This window comes from Dreissena polymorpha, chromosome 6 (genome assembly GCF_020536995.1).
Source record: "Dreissena polymorpha isolate Duluth1 chromosome 6, UMN_Dpol_1.0, whole genome shotgun sequence".
NCBI classification, from domain to species: domain Eukaryota; kingdom Metazoa; phylum Mollusca; class Bivalvia; order Myida; family Dreissenidae; genus Dreissena; species Dreissena polymorpha.
In genome coordinates, this window is record NC_068360.1 from 53,225,906 (window position 1) to 53,251,954 (window position 26,049).

Here is a 26,049-nt window from a genome sequence, read left to right on the forward strand (position 1 = left end):
AATTAAGGCTATTTCAGAATTTGTAATGCATTTTTGTAAAGGTCAGGCATTCGTTTTTACCTCTGACTTTCAGGTTGCATATCTAATGCTATCAATAGTTTTTTAGATAACAATTTTCTTGAATGGCTTTAAGCTTTTACCAGCACAATACATCTTTTAGGGGCGTACAAGTGTAAAAAAGGGCTCCTATGAACCTGTGTGGAATGAACAGCTGATCTTCTCTGAAATGTTTCCACCACTCTGTCGACGAATCAAAGTTCAGCTTCGTGACAGCAACAAGGTCAATGATGACATAATTGGAACACATTACATCGACCTGGCAAAGATTGAGAATGAAGGAGAAAAAGGTAGAAAAAAAGCATCACTTGTTAAAAAAATACCCATCTTCTTTATTCTACCCCCAACAGCCATTGTAAAGAGTCTTGCTCTGAGAAAACAGGGCTAAATGCATTTTCTAGACTGCACAGGCTAATTGGGGACAGACTGCACAGGCTAAGTGGTGACAGACTGCACAGTCTAATTGGTGACAACACTTTACGCACATGCATTGGGCACCATTTTTCCAGAATACAGCTTATTTATATAATTGCAGCCATTTTGGGCTTTACCATTTGGAGTAAATTTTGTTTGGTTGCCTCAAAGCTTACCTGAGCATGTTAAAGAATATAATATTAATGATTTTTTCATATCTATAAATTCATTCTTCATCGTAAATTTTCACTTTGTAGTCTCAAAGTCAATGAGAATGCACTAGGGACTTTAACAAATCTGTAGTGTAACTTATTTGAACTCAAGATATTTCAGAAAGCACAAGCTTATCTGGCAGGAATGTTTCTGCGTTTTAAAATTTTTTAGTTTAAAAGATACTGTGAAACCATTATTATTCATCCGACATTAATTTTCGCCTTTTTCGTCCTTCGACCGATGGACGAATTCAAAATCCTAACGAACAATCATGTCTAATATTTGAAACAAATAAGACTGAATTACCGTAGGCATTAGGCATTTAAATCCAGCGTAATCCACGCATATACACAGGGCTCAAAATTAACATCGCACACTCGCAAAATGCGAGAAAAAAAGATTGCAAGGTAAGTTATTAGCCACTAGTATTTTTTGCAAATAAAAAAATAGTGAAAAAAACGAGTTATATTTCTTAATGCGTTAGACGGCATGAACGCTAAACCGTAGGTCAATTTTTTGAACGTCCGAATACCCATATGCGGAAGCGCGCACCTTGCTTGTTGACTGGTATACTAATAATACAGATACACAGATGGTATTGATACAAAGAACATGAAACAGTCGACTATTCACACTCAAGTTAAATCCGGTTTTGACACAAAGAATATCTGTATCGAATGCGTCGACTTCGTTTAGGTATAATAGTGTTGATAAGCGCTAATTGTTAACAACTTTATTACCCATTGTGTGTATTGTGTTTTTCAGGGGTGTTGCAGATTATACAGCCTACACGCGGCGAATCCGGATTAAAGACAATACTATTAAACGCAATTAAAATATGACGATGTGTGATCAACACCTGACTGAAATATATTCTGCGCTTTGTTACAAATTAATAAAGAACATTTTGATTTGTGTTTGGTTGTTTGGTTTTAACTGCATCTACTATTTTTATACATATACATAAAAACCCGTACCTTTGTTGTTGTTTTTATAACAAAAACATTTTTTTTATAGAGTTAATAATGTTGTTTATCAATAAATGCAGCATTCCATTCAGAAAAAAAAAACACTTTACAAATTAGATCCTCTTTCGTATAATAGAACAAGTTTGATAACTGCATTGACCAAATTTTAATGAAACTAGTCAGACTAAATACCATACTCATGAAAAATGCACAAATGTTAATTTTGTTTTATTTGTGAAAATGAGATTTATTTAGCAAACACGAAACAAACAACAGCATGCAATAGTGTTTAGCTCATCATAATGTTCGCACCTTCTCTAATTGGCGCCGATAAAGGTAAGATTGTTATCAGTTTGACCGTGATAGTAATGGAAAAAGACTAATTGGCAATTGGCTTCGTTGTTTAAAACACTCGTTAACGATTATTCAGTCCCACTTATCCGCTAATCATAGCAAAGAACGTGTCAATGACATAAAATAATACGGACAGTTACAATCACCTAAAATAACAGACTGGTTAATTGGCATATGCCAAACAAGGCCCACCTCCTACAAGTGACTACCAAGTGTCACCTCTCTTTCCCCAGCACGATTTTTTCGCAACCGCGTATTACATGTATTACAAACAAATCGGACGTTTTTTTATTTTTCAAAACCAGAAATGGACGAATTTAAGAGCGGACGAAATAGTCATTTTTATGAAAAGGGCGAAATTTTGTGCCGACGAAAATAAATGGTTTCACAGTATTTTGTTTTACCAATTATCCAGTTAAGGAGGAAACTGCACAGGACTGCACTGACTTATCTGGAAAGACACTTTAGGAGCAAGCATTAAGCCCCGCTTTTCTAGAACCGGGCTCATTTATTTGCAGGTTTCGTGCCAACGTTCGGACCCTCTTGGGTGAATCTTTATGGGTCCACACGCGATTACAGCCTCCTTGACGAGCACAATCACCTCAATGACGGTCTAGGAGAGGGCGTGTCGTTCAGGGGTCGTGTCCTTGTCTCCATACGCACTGACATTCTTGACAACCAGGAGGGGGGACCGGCAACAGTGGAGGTGGAGCCAGTTGCGCCCATTCCTGAGGTAATAGGCTACTAAATGTTTCCTTAGGGCCCGTTTGGTCTCAACTAACTGTTTTGGGTTAATCATGGAACCAGTCATGGTGATTCCTGAGGTTACTTATTACTGAATGTTTTATGAGTGCCTTTTTATCATGTTTAAGTGTTTTTTGTTGGTCACAAAACCTGTCGGGCCCATTCAGAAAGGTAACACACTACTAAATGATTCCTAATTCAATGCCAGTTGGTTTTGTTTAAGTGTTTTAGGTTGCTCATGTAAACTCTGATGCCATTTCCTGAAGTTACAAACTGGTTTGTTCAAATCAGCTAAATGAAATTCATAGAGAAATGTTATACATTAACCAATTTAAGTACTTCAAGCTGAATATTGAATATGATTCCTGACAACTACCGATAATTAACTCATAAATGTCATGTCCATTGAGTTTTAGGTAAGTTGCATGTAAAATAATTACCATAATTATTATTTTAGACATTCAGCAATAAATTAAACTAATGCCATATTCACCAACTTTTTTTTCTTAAATAGACTGAGCTGCTAATCAATGTCATATTTGTTTGTAAATTTTGTTTTAATTCACTGTTTACTTCTTGACCCAGAATGCCTTGGGGAGGTATGAAGAGTACTTCCTGTTTGGATGTTTCCTGGAAGCCTCCATGATTGAGAAGAAGCTCTGTGATAAACCGGTTCACTTTGAAATGAGTATTGGTAACTAAAAACTGACGCTTGTTGTTCATGTGTAAACAACAACAAAAACCGTGAATTCCGTAAAAGTAAAATGATGAGATGCATCAAAAATAATATAATTAATGCAATTATAATTATAATACACATGATTAAACAACAAGGATGATGGAAATTATGTCAGATTATTATTTTGTTATTAAAATATTGATGTATTGTATATAAAATTTTCATGCAAATCACAGAAAACTCAGTTTTGTTTAATATAAATAAAACTATAGAAAGCAAGGCTCTATGAAAATCTTGGAAGTCAGAAAAATTACAGAAGCAATTCTTTGTTCTGTGCATTTGACAGGCAATGCGGGAAATGTCATGGATGGTTACAACCCACCAACGCGACAGACGTCAAGTAGTTCAGAAGACACCACAGGCGAAGAGGACGGGGACGACAATGCTGATGACGCAACACCTGAGGCTCCAAAGTGGCAGAGTACAACAGCACCCGTAAAAGCACTGACGCGAGACAAGGTGTATTTCCACCTGCCATATTATGAAGAGAAGCCGTGTTTGTACGTGCGAGACATGTTTGAGGACCATCGACGGAGAATGTACAACTCTAACATACTGGAGAAAATAGCAGAAAAACTGGTATGTTCCAATACTTGAGGAAATAGTGGGAAAACTGGTATGTTCCAATACTTGTTAAATTGCTAAACAAACTGTTTAAGTTTCGGTTCAAAGCGAAATTTATTGAAAATATTTACTAAATCATACAGGAGAACATCATTGAACATCTGGTATTTTCCATTTCAAAGCAAGGTTTCTTATTTATCTATGAATCTTGTTTAAACTTAGTATAGGTGTATTACAAAAGTGTTAATTTGTTTTGATTGTTTAGACTTGACAAAATAGATGAACAGTGGTATGTTCCAATTGAAACCGAGATTTCTTATTTATCTGTTAATAATGTTTTTCTTAATGCAGGTGTATTTAAAAAGCGTTTATTTGTTTAGTTTGTTTTACATATTTTTTTCAAATATGAAACAACTTGTTAAACCGACACATAGCTAATCAAGATAATGAGCTTTATTCTTTGTGAATTTCTTCCTTAATCAGCGCTTGAGATGGTTTTATATTGTCCAATAGCCAACAATGAATTAATGTATTTCTTAATTCAATAGTTAAGTTTAGTCAAAACCTGTTTATTTGAGCTTGATTGCATCAAAAGCTCAGGTCTCTTTGAGAGGCTTTCCTGTTGATGATAAGTAAAATAACTGGATAAAATGACTCAATAAATTTGCAAATTTACCTGTGATTGTGAATGCTGTTTTGGCAGGAAAAATATTCCAAAATTAAATATTATCATCACAGGAGGATGGCATTGCAGAGGTCAACGAGATGATCTCGCAGGAACAGCCGTTCCCAGAGAAGCGTCTAAGGGGCGTGTACGAGGAACTGGGAGCTGCCTGCTCCAAGTTTGTGTCCCTAGTGAAGGGAACAGGGGGCGGGGCCTCCGCAGGGAAGACACGCCTCGATAAGGAGAGACACAAGCTGCTCGTTAGAGAACTGGTAGGAAAGCTTCACCAGTAAGAGCCTTGTTTATAGGAAAACAGGGCTTTATGCATGGATATGTATCAAAATGGGGCTTTATGCATGGGTGTATAAGAAAACGGGGCTTAATGCATGGGTGTATATGAAAACGGGGCTTAATGCATGGGTGTATATGAAAATGGTGCTTAATGCATGGGCGTATATAAACAGATGGGTATGCAATGAGTCAGGCTCTAGGAAAAAGATGCTCAATGCATGGGCATAAAGTGTCGTCCCAGATTAGCTTATGCAGTTCAAACAGGCTTATCAGGGACGACACTTTCCCCCTAAACTTGATTTTTTTTAAGAAGACGCTTCTTTAACCAAAAATACCATAAAAGCCCCCTTTTCTAAGAGGGCAACTTATTGCATACTCGGGTAAAAATGGGTCCCTGGCAGCTAGGCCATATGAAGGCCATCAAAGCTCTAGAAAAGTCTTGGCATCCGCACAGTCTGGTCAGGAGCTGTCCATCCCCCTGAAAGTTTCACAATGGATTGTGGTCTCTTTAGCTGACAGGATAACTCCTGACGATACTGGGCTAATGCCCAGGATGGTCTGGAGTAAGACTGGAAACATGGCATAAGACCCACTTTCCAATAACACAGCTCCAATAATTAAAAATACTCATGCAAAATGAAATATGTTTTGCAGCTTTATAACTATTTAGTTTTCTTACTAGCCACCACTTAAAACACTTGTTATGGAGAAAACCCATATTGGATGAATATTTATGAAGTTCTGGAATTTATTGTTATTACAAATTCTTTCTACCTAGCCTTATATGTTTTGTCTCTTCAGTTTACATTTCATCGTACTCAGGCCACCTTTTGTAACAAAGTGTCTTTTAATGCCCCCGGATCGAATGATCGGGGATATATCTTTTTTGGCCTGTCTGTCATTGTGTGTGTCTGTGTGTCTGTCACAAGGCTTTAACCTCTGTCATAACTTTTGCAATATTGAAGATTGCAACTTGATATTTAGCATGCATGTGTATCTCATGGAGCTGCACATATTGTGTGGTTAAAGGTCAAGGTCATCCTTCAAGGTCAAAGGTCAAATGTATGGCTTCAAAGCGGCGCATGAGGAGGCATTGAGTTTCACAAACACAGCTCTTGTTGTAACTTAATTTTGTATTTTAACCCTTTGCATGCTGGGAAATTTGTCGTCTGCTAAAATGTTGTTTGCTTAATTTCTAAAATTAGCATTTTCTTCGATTTTTTTCAAAGAATATTATCAGAATAGCAAACAGTTTGGATCCTGATGAGACGCCACGTTCTGTGGCGTCTCATCTGGATCCAAACTGTTTGCAAAGGCCTTCAAAATTCGGTTCCCGCACTGAAAAGGTTAAAATGGAGCCCCACTCTGGGTTGACAGTGCTGAATGCATGCAAGGAAAGTGTCTGCCCAGATTTACTTTTGCAGTCTGCACAGACTTCAGGGACGACACTTTTCGACTAGTTCAGGATTTTTGTATAAACGGGTCTTCTTTTAATAAAAAATCCATCAAAGCTAAAAGTGTCATCTTTAATAAGCCTGTGCAGACTGCACAGGCTTATCTCGGACAACACTTTACTTATATGAATAAATCACTATTTTCCTAGAGCGCAGCACAATCATTTTCTTCACTCTACGCATGTTATTTTTATGCACATAGGACCAGTTATCGACCCTGTCTCGTACAATGAAGGCTACGACGACCAAAAGCAACTTGAAAGACAGGCTGCGGATTGCCACTCAGTACCTGCAGAAAATTAAAAGCCTGGTTGTTGAGGTGAGTTGATGGGACTTATTCAAGGGGCTCTCAAAAGAATTATGTTTGTATTGCTTTAACCCTTTACACCATAGATATGTGTAGTCTCCTAAAAAGTTAATTTTGATTAAAGACCTTTCTAACTAGATTCATGTTTTAAAGGCTTCATTTCCAACCCTTTTATACTGATCAGGCCTTGACGCTTACTTTTTTTTCAACTAGCCATTAAAAGTCATTTAATGAATAATATTTAATTTTTTATATATGTGTATCTTTTCACTTTTAATAAGCAGATATAAACTTCATCCAAAGACCTATAGATATAATAGGTCTTTGCTTCATCTTAGGTTTTTATTTTTAATAATTATTAGTTCATACTTCATAACATACATTTTAGCAATATATTTAATTTAGATAATTCATGATACCTCATATCATCAAATTACAACTGTCAAAATATCTATGTGTTGCAGTAATTGATAACATTATCAATTGATCTTAGTTTCCAGCTCCTGTCATATTTTCTGAGCACTACTGTGATAATTAGTTTGATCTCTTTTGAACGGTGATATATATTTTTTATTTCATTAAATAATTATTTTACTATGAACATAGTTATGTTTAAGGTCAACATAGTTATGTTTAAGGTCTGCCTCTTTTTGTCATGCCACCAATAATAAGGACCACAATGGAAATAAGGGCTTGCTCTTTTTTGTGTTATCCTTGGGTTTAGTGAGCATGTCATAGTTTATTGTACATGATATAGTTTTTAATAATTGCTTATTATTTTATTCTATGTTATGTTGTGAACTGTGTATATGCTTCCTATGCCGAAATAAATCTATCTATCTATCTAGCCCATTCGGCATTCAACATAAATGTCAAAACCTTTTTAATATTAGTTTTGCTTATTGAATTGCGTAAAAACAATTGTCCAAACACTTCTAATCGATCCAACAAATTAAAATTATTTATAACATTTATAAATAACTAATAATTTTAATGTAACTTTGTGTTAATGTAGAGTTTGATACCTTAATTGATCTCAGACGATCCTGGGCGATCCCGGCTTTTAGTTTGAAATGTATTTTTATCGAGAAAACACATCACTTGGAGGAAACCAATCGAAAACTGTATCTAGTGGAATTTCATTCAAAAATAGGTACAAACGTGTTTTTTTTATATAAATACGTTCCAAATCAATTTTGAGGTATGATAACTTAAAAAGCCTTTGTTCTCTCTGACTTCACTATGGGATTTTATTGTCATCTGATCGTAATGTATTAAGATTTTTACATCTTTGAAAAGATTAGAACACATACTCCCCACCAGAATACCAGAATACACACAACTGGTCGGGCATGTTCCTTGGACATTAGCTAGCCCAGACCTAGGTACAGGCCGTGAATGTCGTTCGGACATGCCTTAGTGTCAAGCCCTGCTGATGAGCAGCAAACAGCATAAAACCTGAGCAGACTGAGTTATTCGCAGGCTGTTCTTGTTTTATGCTGTTTGCACATAGCCATTTTAACTTTTTTTCTGAGAGGGAAAGGGTTTGACCAACTCCGTTATTAACAAAGATGTGTTTCTCATATTTCTTATTAAAGAACGCAGCATCAATACTTTTTTCGGTAAAAGTAAATTGTTTATTGTTTAAGGTTTCAATTTTTGACTTTATGTTGCTAATGTATCACCTTACTTGACAGAATTCTTTTTTATGCTCCCCCAAAAAAAATTGGGGGGAGCATATAGTCGCCACTTCGTCTGTCCGTCCATGTGTCCGTGCGTGTGTCCGTCCAAGCACAATTTTTGTCCGGGCTATTTCCCAGCAACTAATGACCGGAATTCAATTAAACTTTATGGGAAGCTTCACTACCAAGAGGAGATGTGCATATTATCAGCAGGTTCTGGTCCGATGATTTTTCACAGTTTTATGGCCTTTTGAAATTTTCCATTAACTGTACATATAGTGCATTTTTTGTCCGGGCTATTTCTCAGCAACTAATGGCCAGAATTCAATAAAACTTTATGGGAAGCTTCACTACTAAGAGGAGATGTGCAAATTATCAGCGGGTTCTTGTCGGATGATTTTTCACAGAGTTATGGCCCTTTGAAATTTTCCATTAACTGTACATATAGTGCAATTCTTGTCTGGGCTATTTCTCAGCAACTAATGACCGGAATGAGATCACAGAGTTATGGCCCTTTGAATTTTTATATAAAATAGTTTTTCCCCCCAACTACTGTGCCCTCAAGGCGTTTCCTTTTATATGAATATATAGTGCAATATTGTGACAAAAAATATCCTAAGGGAAGCATCTACCGTCTCCGACGGTTTCTTGTTTTTATATGTTGACAGTGTCTAAACAGTTAATTGGAAAGATATTAAGGAGGGAAAAATGTATGAATTTAAGCAATTCGTTCAATACTTTTGAGCTCCATGCAGCATGCTTTAACAGACTTTTCATAAAGCTTTTTGAATTGACAAAATCATCATTTGTAAGTTTTAAAACAAAGAACATTTTGTGGGAAAAGTGGATATGTGTGTGACGTGTCGCCCGAGATAAACCTGTGCAGTCTGCGCAGGCTAATCAGAGAAAACACTTTTTATGGAATTGTTTCTTTTTAAGAAGTCTCATCTATAAAAAAAACAGTTAAGGCAGAAAGTGATGATAAGCCTGTGCGAACCAGTGTCCATGATAAGCCTGTGCGACCGGCAAAGGCTAATCTGGGACGACACTATAGGCACATGCATTAAGCCTCATTTTCCCAGAGCAAAGCTCATTTTATAAGAGGAAAAAAAAGCAACACTAATTACTTGAACCATTTGTTGTGCCCAATTTCAGCCCCAGCATGCTTTGCCCGACGTGTTCATCTGGCTGATCAGTGGAAACAAGCGCGTGGCATACCAGCGTCAGCCTGCGCGAGACCTCATCTACTCTATAGTGGACGAGGAATGTGGCAAGGATTGTGGGAAGGTGAAGACCCTGCTGCTCAAGGTGTGTAGCCCGCAACACGGTATTTTGCGAATAGGTCGCAGTTGTGTAACTGACAGGTGTCGGCCTATCGACCGTTAGGTCATGGGTTCGATCCCCACTGTGGAAGAATTCTTTAGATCTCCCCATAGAGACCAAATACAGGTTCTAGTCCCAGGAAACGTATTCCAGACTTTTCAAATAAGTCTAAGGCTTTCTATGCAATCAAGCTAAAATATATTAAAAAATAAATTGGTTTAAACTTACACGGTATTCTCGCTGTATGCGCAGTAATCATTCTTGTCTCAATCCTATAAATGATTGAAAGTACCAAGAACCTATTGATATAGGGAGCAAGAGATGTTTTCTTGCTGATTTCACAAGTAGGTTGCAAATGTTTGTTTGTTATCAAAAGCCAGGGGGCATAAATGCAATTCCAAAAGAATAGCTTACCAGCAAGAATATATTAATCTTAATTAATTAATTTTTGGTCGTATATATTCTGCCAAAATTTTGCCGCATTCCTTAGGTTACCCCCCCCCCCCTCTGCTCTAAAACAACAAAAGAAAATGCAATATTTAGTTTATTTGCCTATGCAGCTCTGTAAGATGAACCCTAGTCAATATATAATATTGAAAACTCTGCTATTCTCCATTTAAAAGTATTGTTAGCACAAAACCCACACACTAAACACTTATTTCCCAATTCATTTTAGTCAGAAAAACCAGGCCCCGTGTTCACAAAACGATTTTGCAATCAAAAAATCGATTTAAAATGACATCGATTCTCGTTTTTGCTTATCAACTACATTGGAAATCAATTTTCAATGACAAGCAAAATCGATTTTCAATTGCAAAAAATGTTTTGTGAACACGGGGCCTGATTTTTACAAATCATTCCCAATATGATGGTAGTGTTCACGCCCCATCATTAAGTTGGCCACACTAAGGACTTTGTTTGTCCATATGTTTGTCTGTATGGCCATCTTGTGTTGTGTGGCCATCTTTGGTCAGCCATCTTGTGTTGTGAGGCCATCTTTTGTCGGCCATCTTGTGTCTGTCAACATAAGTTACACTGCGCGACCCGTGATTTTTGCCTAATTTGCGAAGTCAAGGCGGGCATTTTGCTTTTTGGGTGGAAAATCACCGCGATTTCACGTGACTCGTCACTCCGACGTCGCGCGAGAGCAAGATAATCTTCGCGCTAAATCCCCTCAATGTTGTGGTGATTCGCTGCGATTCGCCGCAATTCGCCATGATGGCAGTCACAACGATGACTCGCCAATTCATGCATAGAACCCGAATTGTATCGATAACTTTATACATGTACATAACGCTTCTAATGTTCACAAATATCCGATAATCCAACATCAACAAATAATCTTGAACATTTATGTCGGTAAATATGTTTTAGAATTTCATTAAAACAACCATATGACTACGCCATTTTTCAGAAGTGTAAAAAGTACAGCGCATAATGTGGGACACAGCTTTCATTGGACGAGCGTATTTAAATTTAGATTGATACAATACGATCTTACAAAAAAACGTTTTATTGCGTCATACGCCTTCATGTAAAAAACGTTTTCCTCCTGGAAATTGTGCTATTAATGCATAATATTATCAAAACATTTTTTTCACACGTAAAGCGTTGTAACAAATTAATATACAATTCAAAACAAATATACCATAAGTATAAATGTTTCGTTATATTCTCAAATGAGAATAAAAATTTATAATCCGAAACACACTTCCGATGTTTTAATGTTAACACGACATTTACAAATGCTTTCAATATAGTCATCATGTATATTTCCCGACAAAAGAGCGCGAAAATTATGCGGCAATGTACAAGGTCAAGGTATACGAGTGTGCAAGTATTGATTTTTTATACAAACTGCGTAGCGCAGAGAACATTGAATTCTGTTGATTTCGGTTAAATGTTTCTTTTGTATTTTTAAAACAGTTATATTGCCAACAATTTGATATTTCTTTTAAAGTCAAATCAAATCAAACACGCCGTATCCGTATCGTTACTGATAGAAGTAAAACATAATACCTTGACTTGTATAGTTTTTTTGTAGTGAGAGACCATCTGAGTAAACGCCGAAAAATATATCAAAACTGTTATTTTTTGTCAATGCCCTTTGATCCATTATCGCACTTAATTGGCAGCGCCATCCTGTTGTTTCTGTGATTGTCACATCTTTTCACAGTTTGAACACGTACAAAGAGTGCCAATTAGACACTTGAACAAACACTATCACCCGCTGGACAGTACACACTAAATAATCAAATGTTGAGGGTTTTTTGTTTTTGGCGTGAAAACCCAGAGAAATGCATGTACATTATTCATCATCATAAATTTATTGAACTCTGCGAACGCTAAGTGCTACGTTGATATACTCGTGTTTTTTTTTTCAGCAAAACAAACACAATGTTTTACGGCTTTAATATATAGGCAATGATGTAATAACAACAAATTATATACCACGATGTCATAATAACATGTACTTAAAAATAGAACAGTAATGTATTTCCGATTTCCGGCTTTTCAAGCATTGTGAATGTATGTACAACGCTCGGACGCTAACGCGAGTAACACGAGTTATCCGCATTGGAGCCTGAAACAGAAAATAAATAAGTATAGCATATTTTAGTCCAAATAATTAGATGTAATCTACCGATTACATTTAACCTTTAAATGAAAGTGTTACTTAAACAATTTTCCGTGTCTTAAGGCGCGATCAATATTTTGCTAAACACTGTAAACAAAAGGGCTGCACGTTGTAATTCTTAATGAAATGCAAAAATAAGTATTAACATAATTAATAACGTCAATAAACACACACGGTAAGATCAAAGTTTAAATGGAAAACTTATATCATATTTCTCGTAAATTACCAAATTATTAGTTTTGTCGAAATCAAATACCATGTAGAGAAACAAGGTATTTATAACCGACCAATGACGAAACACTATGCAACTTTCAATTTACACAGTGCTACGCTACATGTATATTGCAACAATATGGAATTTGAACAGTGGTAGTGTATTCGGGCCTGGAATATAATTCCCCCAAACAAACTAGACTTACCTTAAGTTGACGTTTGGTTGGAATTCTGTGTAGTCATATGACAACTGGAGGGATCAAATGAGATGTGCACGAGCAGATCGATATATTGTCAGTCTTCAACACGATTTCAAAAAAGTTATGTCCATATCAAATGAATACAGATGAAAATTTTAAACTCTCACCAAATAAAATAAAGGGTGGTGAGGGAGGGCATTTGATCCCTCCAGTTGTCATATGACTACACAGAATTCCAACCAAACGTCAACTTAAGGTAAGTCTAGTTTGTTTGGGGGAATTCTATTACGTCATACAACTTCCGTGCTCAAATGAGACTTCAACACTGAAGGACATTACTTTTTTGAGCTACGATATAAATATGGGCCAATATTTAAAGAAACCTTTAAATATTACCTTATTATAATGTGTATCTATTGCAGCACAGCAGATTGAAAATCTTCACAGTTCTCTATTGGCTTCTCATAATACTGGGCAAATGTTCTCTCACTTGACCACCCAGCAACTTTTAGAATCTCCGCCAATGGTAAACCACTCTGCTTAGCTTTCGAAGTTGTAGCACAACGAGCACTATGCGTTTTAAACTTATTTACATCAATCCCAGCTTTACTCATCATGAATTTGACCCATCTAGCAATAGTAGTAGGTCCAACAGAGTTATAAGGCTTAATATAACTGATAAACAAATTCATATTTACTCCACGTAATATCCTTGTACGTGAAATATATTCTTCAAGTGTAGTGTACACACATATAGCATTATCTAAATTGTATTTCTTTAGCATAACAAAAGGGTTTACTTTACCCTTACGACATTGCTTCAATAACCCACTATAGTATACAACAAAGAATGAATCTTCTTGTTTCATTCCGTCCAAAGTTAATAAACTAACTGAATGTGAACGACTTGCTTGAGTGAGCACAATAAGAGTTACTAATTTGCAACATAACATCTTCAAAGTCAAAGATGAAACTGGTGTCAACGTCTTCAAATAACGCAGAAGAATGGCCACATCCCAGGTCTCTGTATATTTAACACGTCTTGGCCGTAAATTGAAAACTCCTGTCATATATCTGACAACTAATGGATGTGAACCAACAGAATGTCCATCTACTAACTTACACAAATTTGACAATGCACTACGAGCAGTGTTCAATGTTTCATAGCTATATTTTTGTTTGTATAAATAAGTAAGAAATTCTATTACTGATTCAATAGTCGTTTGAAAAATATCACTTTTCCTTTCGCAACAGAAGAGAACCCATTTCTTGATGTAACACTGATATTGCTTCTTAGTGGATTTTCTCCAAGAAGCCATGAGAATTTCGACAGATTCTTCCGATAAAGCTCGGCTTTTGAAGGAATTCCTGATATATGACATACCATCAAATGCAACTTGTTCACCAGAGGATGTACCTTTTTGGTTCCTGGAACATTCAAAGTCTGTTTCTTCACCTTCAAGATGAGAGGATCCTGTATCAACATCTCGAGGATTGGAGTAAACCAATTCTGCGTTACCCAAAGAGGTGCCACCAGGACCATCTCCGCAGCATCCACCCGTACTTTCTGTACTAGGCGTCCCAGCAAACTGAAAGGTGGAAATGCATATATCAGCATATTTGACCAGTTTAATGCAAATGCATCCACAAAAGCTGCATCAGGATCAGGTTTCCAGGAGACATATCTGTCAAGTTGCTTGTTGAGCCTGGAGGCAAATAAGTCAATTTCAGGCATTCCAAAGCATTCGATTATCTCATTAAATAACATCGTATTTAACATCCACTCTGTATTATCTTGAAATTCTCTAGAAAACTTATCTGCAGAATTATCAACACCAGGAATATGGGTGGCAGACAACCAGATATTTTTCTGACAACACCATGACCAAATATCATTTGCCAAGGCATTCAAATGTTCTATTCTACCTCCCATATTATTGAGATATGTCACTGCACATGTATTGTCTGATCTTACTTGTACATGACAATTTTCGATAGATTTGCAAAATGACCTTAGTGCATGTGAAACAGCTAACAATTCCAGGTAGTTGATGTGATTTTGGTACTCAAGGTCTCTCCATCTACCTCCTATTTCATTTTGCTCACAAACAGCTCCCCAACCATCATTTGAAGCATCACAAGTGATTACTAAACTTGGATTTGCATGAATGAGTCTCCTTTTTTGGTGACCAAGATTATCAATCCACCATTGGAGCTCATTTTTAATGCCCTTACAGACATTCATCCACGAATCAAAATCACCCTTCATGTTTTGTAAAGATAATATTTTTTGTCTCTCAATTACTCTATAATGAAGAGGAGCAAACTCAACAGCAGAAAACGTTGAGACCATGAGACCCAAAACCCTAGCAACTTGTCGAATTTTTGCGAAAGTCATGTTTTGCAATTCTGAACATGCTTGGACAATGTTTGCAACTTTTTCTTTGGGTAAAGTTACTGTCATGCTTACAGAATCAATTAGATTCCCAAGAAATATTATTTGCTGTGTAGGGACCAAAACAGATTTCTGTTCATGTGTAATGAAACCTACATCAGTTATCAACCTGACAGTATCTTTAACATTTCTTTCACAATCTTGCATTGTGTGTGCTAAAATTATCGAGTCATCTATGAACCCAGAAATTGTGATACCAAGCATGCGCAAAGATGCGAAAACGGGCTTAAGCAGGCGAGTAAAACTTATTGGCGCCGATGAAATACCATTTGGAAGGCATTCAAACTGGTAGATTTTGCTCTTAAAGATGAAGCGCAATTTTACTTTATGTTCCGGTGCAATAGGCACTGAATAATATGCATGCCTTAGATCTACTGATGCAAAACAACAGCCAGGAGTGACTAGTTTGAGAACAGATTCAAGGGTATCCATTTTAAAATGGTGGTACTCGATAAATTGATTTAAATCTTTTAAATTCAATATCAGTCTACATGTACCATCCTTTTTCGGAACAGTGAAAATTGGAGAAATGAACTCGTTAGGGTCATGTTCAACTTGGGTAATAACTTTCATTGATAATAACTCTTGTATTTCATGATCAATTTGATCACTTTCATTTGAAGAAAATCTGTTTGCTTGACAAAATGTTTTAACTGGGTTTACATTATCAATGAACTTGATGTGAAAATGCTCCACCATATCCAAAATGGATTTATCACTAGTTATTTTTCTCCAATTTTCAACAAAATATTTCAATCTACCAGCTTCAAAGGTACTAACCTTGTCTATTTCCTCGGTGCCAATGCTCGGCCGTTTTTTGAAAAGCCAGCATCACCACGGCCTCGACCACGAAATCGGCCTCGACCTCTAAACCCCGATCTGTATGGATGGGGACGACGGAAGTCACGTCCTCTGCCAAATTGCTGCCCAATGCGGCCAATTTTGTTGAGATCGTTTATCTCACGAACATTCCTATTAACGTCATTGTCATCACCATACAAAAAATCTGTACATGGCAATGATGGAGAGGCAAGATAATGGTATTTGGGGTCCAAACTGCTTTTGTGAAGCTCTTTTCTTCTTATGTTAATGTTTCTGTAGGTCTGGCCTAAAAGGGCTATAGCATTGGTTGAAAGATCAATGGCCTTACTACATGCAACTGATGGGTCTTCTGTGGAATTGGCTAATATGTCAACAGATTTGGTAATGTTAGATGCTGCTTTCACCAAAAGTTCTTGAACACTTTGCATTTTATTATCATCATATTGAACCTGAGATCGCAGCAGACGCCATATCCCTTGATTAACACGAGTTTTAACAAGAGCATCACAATTTTCAGGCCGATGCACCTGTTTCAAAAGCTCATTCATTTTATCATCAGACAGTTCGTTCCTGAAAGAACTATTCACAAATTTTGCTAGATCATCATTGACCTTTTTATCAACAGGGTCAGAATTACTAAAACGTTCCATAAGGTTCCGAAAAACCGGATTGGGACTTACACTTTCTTGAGCAATTTCATCAAAAGACTGTCCATCGTCATCATAGAACTGGTCCTCTGAATACTCTTCATCGTAATATTGAGTAGATTCAAGTTTCTCAATACGTTCTTTCTGACTTTTCATATTTTCATTGAGCTCTTGCAAAATAGAGAGAACTTCACGAGTGAGTTCAGGCTCCTTAGACATAGAACTTGTGGACGTAGAACACTGACCTTTGTTAGAAACAGTTTTAGGTGTGTCCTCAGACACCGAAGAGGTCTTATTTGCGACCAAAACCGACTTACTGGGTGGTTTTTTACTGTTCTGGACTTCTTTGTCCGCCATGACGTGTTAAATATACAGAGACCTAAGAAAAAATGTGCCGGATATCGTAAACCGGTCTCTAACACGTGTTTAGACTGGTAAAATTTCCGAAGAAATTTTTTACGAAAAACAAGTTTCTTTTTATTTTTTCCGAAGAAAAATAACGAAATTCAGTAAAATTAGTTATGAATGACAAAATAATTCCAATAATTGCTACTAATAGCAATAAAACTGACATGTGCGATACCGAAGTATAAACCGCGAACGAACTAATTCGTTACGGAAATCGATCACGCCAAAGCGTCTGTACTCAACGAGTAGCTAAATCGCACTGACAATATATCGATCTGCTCGTGCACATCTCATTTGAGCACGGAAGTTGTATGACGTAATAGAATTGATTGTAAGTTTTAATAAACATTCTGCTAATGCAATTAGTTAAATAATGTTTACATGTTATGTTAAATAATTATTGCATGATCATTCTTCTGCGCTGTTATATTAATTTGGAGCCGTTAAAGCTTCCGACATTACTTCATCACGTTCATGTCGGAACGGGAGTATTTTAGCTAACACGCCCATTGCATACAACAACAAAAGCTTTATTATTGCAATGTATAATGTAAGTGTATACATATATGTTACATGTACATGTAATGTAGTGTAATCCTTAATGTAAATCTCTTAAAAAGGTGAACCACGGCGGTTCGCTGTGATTTGCAGTTATTCGCGCTGATTGCGTAACAGCGAGATACATCGCGCGACGGTCGACGAGACATCACCCAAATTTTCTTGTCGCTCGGAATCACCGCAATTTGTCACGTTGCATCAATTGCGGTGATGAGAGAATCGCGGCAAAAAAACACGGGTCGCGTAGTGTAGTGGAGCAAACAACTTCCATATTTCTCAAGTGATTAAATTGAAATTTTTAAATATGCCATCACCATGCATTGGAGATGTGCAAAATACTTACAGCCTGAGTTATCCACATTTTCTTGAATTATTTGCCCTTGAAGATAGCAGAAAAAATCGTATGTTTTGCCTCTATGTAGTGGATATGGTGTCTGCCTAGTGACCTGGAGATCAATGTCTCCATTCGGAGGTTGGTTGCTTGGTGTTTTGGGAAACTGGACAGAAAACGTGTGTGTAAAGTGTCATCCCAGATTAGCCTGTGAAGTCCGCACTGGATTGTTTTACTTACACTGGATTCTTGTTTTGAAGAAACCTCTTTTGAACGAAAAATACAAAAAAAAACAACAGAATGAATCAACCCAGATTAATTAACCTGTGCAGACTGCACAGGCTAAATATGGACAAGACTGTATGTAGATGCATTAACCCTTTCAGTGCGGGAACCGAATTTTGAAGGCCTTTGCAAACAGTTTGGATCCTGATGAGACGCCACAGTACGTGGCGTCTCATCAGGATCCAAACTGTTTGCTATTCTGATAGTATTCTTTGAAAAAATCGAAGAAAATGCTAATTTTAGAAATTCAGCAGACAACATTTTAGCAGAAGACAAATTACCCAGTATGCAAAGGGTTAAGCCCAGTTGTCCCAGAATGGGACTGTTTATTTTTATATTTGCCCATTCCAGTTGCCAGGCAAGAAAGCCTCCAGCCAAGCAGGCTGGTCCATACAGGCCAAACTGCAGGTGTACCTATGGCTGGGCCTCAGCAAACACAAGAAAGACTTCCTGCGCGGGCTGCCCAACGGCTATCAGGAGTCGCGCGCCCTCAAACAGGCCATCAAGCCCCAGTGTGTGCCACCTTCCTTCATCCTCTACACAGGTGTGTATGCTTGTAAGGAATTTCAGTTTAAACCTACACAGGTTTTCATGATGGAAGCCACGCCAGTGATGGGTCTGTCTGTTGAAACTTTATTTGAGCCTCGTTCTTAGAAAACTCGGCTTTATGGGAGTGCAGTCAGCGCAGGCTTATCAGGGAGCACACTTTTTGCTTTTACGGTATTTTTTTGTTAAAGGAAGTCTCTTCTTTGGAAAAATACAATTAAGGTGGAAAGTGTCGTTCCTGTTTAGAATGATTAGCCCTTTGCATGCTGGGAAATTTGTCGTCTGCTAAAATGTCATCTGCTGAATTTCTATAATAAGCATTTTCTTCGATTTTTTTTCAAAGAATACTATCAGAATAGCAAACAGTTGGGATCCTGATGAGACGCCACGTTCTGTGGCGTCTCATCTGGATCCAAACTGTTTGCAAAGGCCTTTAAAATTCGGTTCCCGCACTGAAAGGGTTAACCATGATTTCACTTTTCGTCTAGTTTAGAAGAGACTTCCTTTGAACAAAAAATATCACATAAAACCTTACGATGTTAAGCCCAGATTTCCATGAACCAGAAGTTGCATGGGTTCAAACAGCCCAAGTGTGTGTCCCCTTCTTATATCCTCTAAAATGGTGGGCATGAAATTATTGAAACCTGTTTATTTAAGCTCCATTGCATCGAAAGCCTAAGGCTTATTGAAGCGCCCTCAGGTCCATTCCCTGGGAAGAACCAGTATTTTGTATCTTTTTGTGGAGATCAAAACAAAAGAAAGCCTCCACAGGGGGGATTGAAGTCAGGGCTGCTAGTCTGACACCCAGCCATTTTTTTTGCTTCTGTATAAAGTACTGGAAATTGGCATTTTTTCAATCGGGAGAAAACAACAAATAGCAATTTTCACTTTGCTTCTCTGTGGGAAAGGGTTAAAATAGTTTCTTGTTAAAACCTGTTTTTCTTATACTTAATTCCATTTTATTGTTTCCTTGAAAAGCAGACGTTCCAGCTGAGAATGTTATTTACTACTAATTTTTATTTATGTTGAACTGTCAGTCCGTCTGTCTGTGTGTCTGTCCTAAAACTTTAACATTGGCCATAACTTTTTCAATATTGAACATAGCAACTTGATATTTGGCATGCATGTGTATCTCATGAAGCTGCAAGTTTTAGTAATGAAAGGTCAAGGGCATCCTTCAAGGTCAAAAGTCAAAAAATACAATCCAAGGGAAGTAATAAGCTTTAAAAGGGAGATAATTTATAAACCTGCCAAATGATATATTGAAATTTTATTTCAAAGCGGTGCAATTGGGGGACATTGTGTTTCTGACAAACACATCTCTTGTTTTATTTTCAGAGAAGCAGACGTTTCAACTGCGAGGTCACATGTACCAGGCCCGCAGTCTGATTGGCTCGGACGCCTCTGGGCTCTCTGATCCCTTTGCTCGCATAGCCTTCATGGACCAATCGGTGTCTACCCAAGTCATAGAGGAGACGCTCTCGCCGACCTGGGATGAGATGCTTGTGTTAAATGAGGTCACGATGTACGGATTGGTCCAAGAAATTGCCGTCTGCCCACCGACCATTATCGTTGAGGTTTTCGATCAGGATAAAGTGGTGGGTTATTATGCAACTTGGATCATTAAAAATTAACGTAAAAAAGAACAAAACCATCATTATTGTAGAGGTTTTTTAATCACGATACAGTGGTGGGTTCTTCTGTAATTTTGATTAGTGTTAAACCATGCGAAATAAATGGAATGATTAATTAATAAATGTACAGATTAGTCCAAGAAATTGCCATCTGCCCTTCCAACATTATCGTTGAGGTTTTCTATCAGGATGAAGTGGTGGGTTATTATGTAATTATGTTATTTTGCAACTAATAAGCAAAAAAATTTGTGTAAGAATTATAAACATAAACAGACTCATCCAAGACATTTCTTTCTGCCCAGCAACCATGATTGTAGAGGTTTTAGGTCTTGGTAAAGAGGTTCTTCTGTAATTTTGTAAATGTAAATATAATAGAAAGAGCTCGACAATAACTACGGTAATAAAATTCTTCATTTAACCCTTTACCCTATATAAACATACTTTGATGGGCTTGTAGTTTGTAGTCCCTAACAAAATCTAACTAAATTTAAAATATTCTTTACTAGAATCAAGTTTTAAAGGCCTCATTACAACTTTTAAAAACTGATGAGCAGCAAACAGCATAAAACCTGAACAGACGACAAGTAACTCGCAGGCTGTTCTGGTTTTATGGTGGTTGCAAATGCTCTTTCACTTTGCTGCTGAGGGATAAAGGGTTAAATGTATTTTATAATGTGTTAAACTGTGCCTTCATGAGGATATACTTCTTTAAACTAAATCAGTATTATTCGTAAACTGAAAAGTGCCATTTTAAGTGTAATTTACAAAGCAATTGTTGTAAATACTTGTTTTAGAATCATTTTTGTTAACTTAATTGACTTTTAACAATTTTCACAACTGGGTCTTTTATACATTTGTTGATGATTTTGAATGACCTTGTTCTGAGAAAACCGCATTTAATGCATGAGCATAAAGTGTTGTCACTGATTAGCCTGTGCAGTCTACACAGGCTAATCTGGGATCACGCTTTCCCCTTTTATTGTATTTATTGTTTAAAGGCATTGTCTTTTTAGCGGAAATCAAGTTTGGCTGAAAGTATCGTCCCTGATAACCCTGCCTAGACTACACAATCTTATCTGGGATAACACTTCATGCTACACAATCTTATCTGGGATAACACTTCACGCTACACAATCTTATCTGGGATAACACTTCACGCTACACAATCTTATCTGGGATAACACTTCACGCTACACAATCTTATCTGGGATAACACTTCACGCTACACAATCTTATCTGGGATAACACTTCATGCTACACAATCTTATCTGGGATAACACTTCACGCTACACAATCTTATCTGGGATAACACTTCACAGTCTTATCTGGGATAACACTTCACGCTACACAATCTTATCTGGGATAACACTTCACGCTACACAATCTTATCTGGGATAACACTTCATGCTACACAATCTTATCTGGGATAACACTTCACGCTACACAATCTTATCTGGGATAACACTTAACGCTACACAATCTTATCTGGGATAACACTTCACGCTCATGCATTAAACCCTGTTTTCCAAAAATAGCTGCTAACATGTATATTTGTATTTAATCATCAAGTTTAAATTGTTCTCTGGATATCTTTAGGCACTTTTGTCTTTTTTCTTTGTAAAGGTTTCTTTAAAATCCAACGATACGGTAATTGTGTCATTTTATTTTATTAGACCATTTTGTTACAGTTTGTTTGAAGTGTTTTAGAGATCATTAATTTGTAGATCTTCAACTATTACTTAGCTTACAAAATATAGGATTGTTTCTTGATGTGTAATGATCATTATTGTTTTTATCTTCAGTAGCATGGAAATATATACATGTATATATATATATATATATATATATATATATATATATATATATATATATATATATATTCAGCCCCTACATGAAAATGTCATTTATTAAGTTTAAAATCGAAACTGAAATTAAAAAATTTGACTGTCGATAAAACAGGTTTCATGAATTGTGAGAAAACGATTAATATAATTACCATAATTTACCATTTTAATTATTAACGTCTGTGCATTCAGAGAAAACTTCAAACTTGTAAAATGATCATTAATATATCCCTGTATACCACCTTACATGTGTATATAAAACTGTAGTCTCGTGGGCCTTAAGAAAAGTTCATTTGCCTCTAGAAACCAGGACTTCCTATATCAGATAAATGATTTAAAAGACGAGCATATTATACTTAACTTCATTAGATATTTTTTAACTGCGTTAGTAACAAAAACAACACCACTGTCCACAATTGTTGTTGCTTTTATGCTACCCGAAATAAAATTTCGGCGGAGCATATAGTTGCCAGTTTGTCCTTACTTCCATACTTCCAATTACTTCCATACTTCCTTACTTCCGTCACACTTTTGTTACCGTTTCTCATAGCGCCTTCAATACTTTACCAATCTCTTTCATATTTGGCATGTAGGTACATTGCATGGACCTCTACCTTTTGATGAATTTTGAGGTCACTGGGGTCAAGGTCACTGAGGCTAATAATTGATTTTTCCGTCACACTTTTGTCAAAGTTTCTCATAGCACCTTCAATACTTTACCAATCTCTTTCATATTTGGCATGTACGTACCTTGCATGGACCTCTACCTTTTGATGAGATTTGAGGTCACTGGGGTCAAGGTCACAGAGGCTAATAATAGATTTTTCCGTCACACTTTTGTTACAGTTTCTCATAGCTCCTTCAATACTTTGCCGATCTCTTTCATATTTGGCATGTATGTACCTTGCATGGACCTCTACCTTTTAATGAGATTTGAGGTCACTGGGGTCAAGGTCACCGAGGCTAATAATAGATTTTACCATCACACTTTTGTTACAGTTTCTCATAGCACCTTCAATACTTTACCGATCACTTTCATATTTGGCATGTAGGTACCTTGCATGGACCTCTACCTTTTGATGAGGTTTGAGGTCACTGGAGTCAAGGTCAACGAGGCTAATAATAGATTTTCCGTCATTCTTTTGTTACTTTACTGATCTCTTTCATATTTGGCATTTAGGTACTTTGCATTGACCTCTACCTTTTAATGAGGTTTGAGGTCACTTGGGCTCAAGGTCACCAAGGCTAATTATAGATTTTCCGTCATTCTTTTGTTACTTTACTGATCTCTTTCATATTTGGCATGTAGGTACTTTGCATGGACTTCTACCTTTTAATGAGGTTTGAGGTCACTTAGGGCTCAAGGTCACCGAGGCTTATAATAGATTATTGTCACGGTTTTCTTACAGTTTCTCATAGGGCCTTCAATACTTTACCGATCTCTTACATATTTGTCATGTAGGTACCTTGCATGGACCTCTACCTTTTGATGAGGTTTGAGGTCACTGGGCTCAAGGTCACCGAGGCTATTTATATATTTTCCGTCATGCTTTTGTAACAGTTTCTCATAGCACCTTCAATACTTTACCGATCTCTTTCATATTTGGCATATAGGTATCTTGCATGGACCTCTCACTTTTGATGAGGTTTGAGGTCACTGGGGTCAAGGTCACCGAGGCTAATAATAGATTTTTTAGCGTGGTTATTAACATATAGATTGACAAAGCGCATCATCAGGGAGCATCCATCAGTTTCACTGATTTTCTTGTTTTGTCTGGTTAATCAGCTAAATAGGTAAAGCAGCACTTATATTAAATTCAACATGAATAAACAAAGATTTGACATACCATTAAAAGTTACAATCTTTTACATATATAACAATTTAAATACATTGAATTTAATACAATAAACAAAATATATATCTCAAATATTTTCAAGTTCTGTCCGATTTTTTCATTAAAACAGTCAATTAAACTATAAAAAATCAAATATTGTTAGAGTCTGAGTTTTATGACATTTAATTACCAAAAATAGATTCATACTGGAAGATTTGAGATGTTTTTTGTTGCGTTGGTCATGCAGGTTTGTTTAAATACAAAATCAAGAGGGCGCTAATGAAATACTGCGATTCAACCCGACTCGCAAGACTTCCGTGTTTGACGATACTACATAGATATTATAATAATCCATGAGTAGCTCTATATTGGTTTCAATCACCACATTTTATCAAACTGTGGTCAAACAGATTTCATAGAATCTTCACCAAACTTTTTGGAATTATTTGTAAGTGTTATCTCACAGCAAAGTTCTTTAATCCTTTTCTACTCAGAAGCAAAGTGAAAATGGCTGTATGAAAACAGTATTAAACCAGAACATTGTGAGTAACTCACAGTCTGTTCAGGTTTTATGCTGTTTGCTGCTCATCAGTATCTAAGTGTTGGAAATGAAGCCTTTAAAACTTGAAACTAGTTAGAAAAGTCTTTAATTATATTTAACTTTCTAAGGGACCAAAAATGCTTCAAAATACATCTTTGAGTGGTAAAGGAATGATATAGTTGTGGCCCTTGAAAAATCTGAGTTGGGTTTTTATGCTTATAATGTGTGATCAGACTGTCATAAAACATAATCTCTATGACCTGCAAATCATTTTTGCTCAATATTATTTTGGGTTTAAGTTTGTTTCCAGTTATAATTAGTCATTGTCTTATCAGTTACTGAAACTCAATATATTTAAATATTATATGGTTTTGTTTGGAAAATTTTATTTTTTCTTTGCATGATTTAGTTTACCTATTTTAATGAAATCTCCATCCAGAGATATGTTTCTATGTAGATCCAAGTAAAAGTGTTAAATGTCTGCCCAACCTTAAAAGTACTCTGATTTCCAATAAAACATCTCATTCATTACATAGATGTGTTCATTTTTGAAAAAAAACAGCAACATGAAATAAAAATGGAAACATTTTTTTTTGCATGTTTCAAAAAATGGCAGCATTATATATAAATAGACATGCTGTCCCATTTTGGAGTCGTCAGGATGTCTGTTCAAACATTACCGTCTCAGCCTTAACTTTGCCATTTATTGATTGATTTTTAAAACAATTTTGCACTATGTAAACCAACATTTAAGACACACTGCTGCTTGTTTAAAACAATTTTGCACTATGTAAACCATCATTAGACACCATGTTGCTTGTTTCTTCCATTTCCATTCTTCAAAGGTCAAGGTCACATGTAGAGATCAAATGTCAAATGATGCCATTTATATGAACAAATTTATAAATACCTTTGCAAACATTTTAAAGATGATGTGAACAGTTGTCTTATGTATTTAACATCTCCCTGCTTTTAAGTTCAAGGTCATCTAGATGTCAGAGATCAATTTTGTACCATTAACCAGCTTTAACATTCATTTCTCAACAATACCTTTGCTACATTATTGATGGATTTTAAATAGCTTTGCAAAAATGTAAACCAATATAAGACAATATGCTGGGTGAAACACCTGTCCCTCTACTATGAAGGTTTAGGGGTCATTAAGTGGTCAAATGTCAAATTTACAAAATCCTGTCAAAGCCTTATCTTTGCTTTATATTGATGAATTTTAATATAATGTTACACAAATGTTAAGGGTCATAAAATGAAGTGTGGTATGCAGTAACCATCTCCCTACCTCCTATAGATACTTGTCTTG

At 36.4% G+C, this 26,049-nt stretch overlaps 2 protein-coding genes across 2 annotated transcripts in view; one reads left to right on the forward strand and one right to left on the reverse strand.

Annotated features, from left to right (window-relative positions):
• LOC127834356 (otoferlin-like) overlaps positions 1 to 26,049 on the forward strand; it is a 194,057-nt gene that overhangs the window by 89,257 nt on the left and 78,751 nt on the right. The window contains exons 13-22 of the mRNA XM_052360117.1: positions 161 to 347; positions 2,525 to 2,739; positions 3,336 to 3,444; positions 3,776 to 4,068; positions 4,792 to 4,989; positions 6,665 to 6,781; positions 9,607 to 9,759; positions 18,683 to 18,875; positions 20,216 to 20,475; positions 22,135 to 22,158. Coding sequence (XP_052216077.1) covers positions 161 to 347; positions 2,525 to 2,739; positions 3,336 to 3,444; positions 3,776 to 4,068; positions 4,792 to 4,989; positions 6,665 to 6,781; positions 9,607 to 9,759; positions 18,683 to 18,875; positions 20,216 to 20,475; positions 22,135 to 22,158 — 1,749 coding nt within the window. The remainder of the gene's footprint in view (positions 1 to 160; positions 348 to 2,524; positions 2,740 to 3,335; positions 3,445 to 3,775; positions 4,069 to 4,791; positions 4,990 to 6,664; positions 6,782 to 9,606; positions 9,760 to 18,682; positions 18,876 to 20,215; positions 20,476 to 22,134; positions 22,159 to 26,049) is intronic.
• Positions 13,233 to 16,770, reverse strand: LOC127834357 (uncharacterized). The gene is made up of 2 exons (XM_052360118.1): positions 16,061 to 16,770; positions 13,233 to 14,414 (listed from the first exon to the last, which is right to left on the reverse strand). The coding sequence occupies exon 2, from the start codon at positions 14,205 to 14,207 to the stop codon at positions 13,239 to 13,241; it is 969 nt and encodes a 322-aa protein (XP_052216078.1). The 5' UTR covers positions 14,208 to 14,414; positions 16,061 to 16,770; the 3' UTR covers positions 13,233 to 13,238.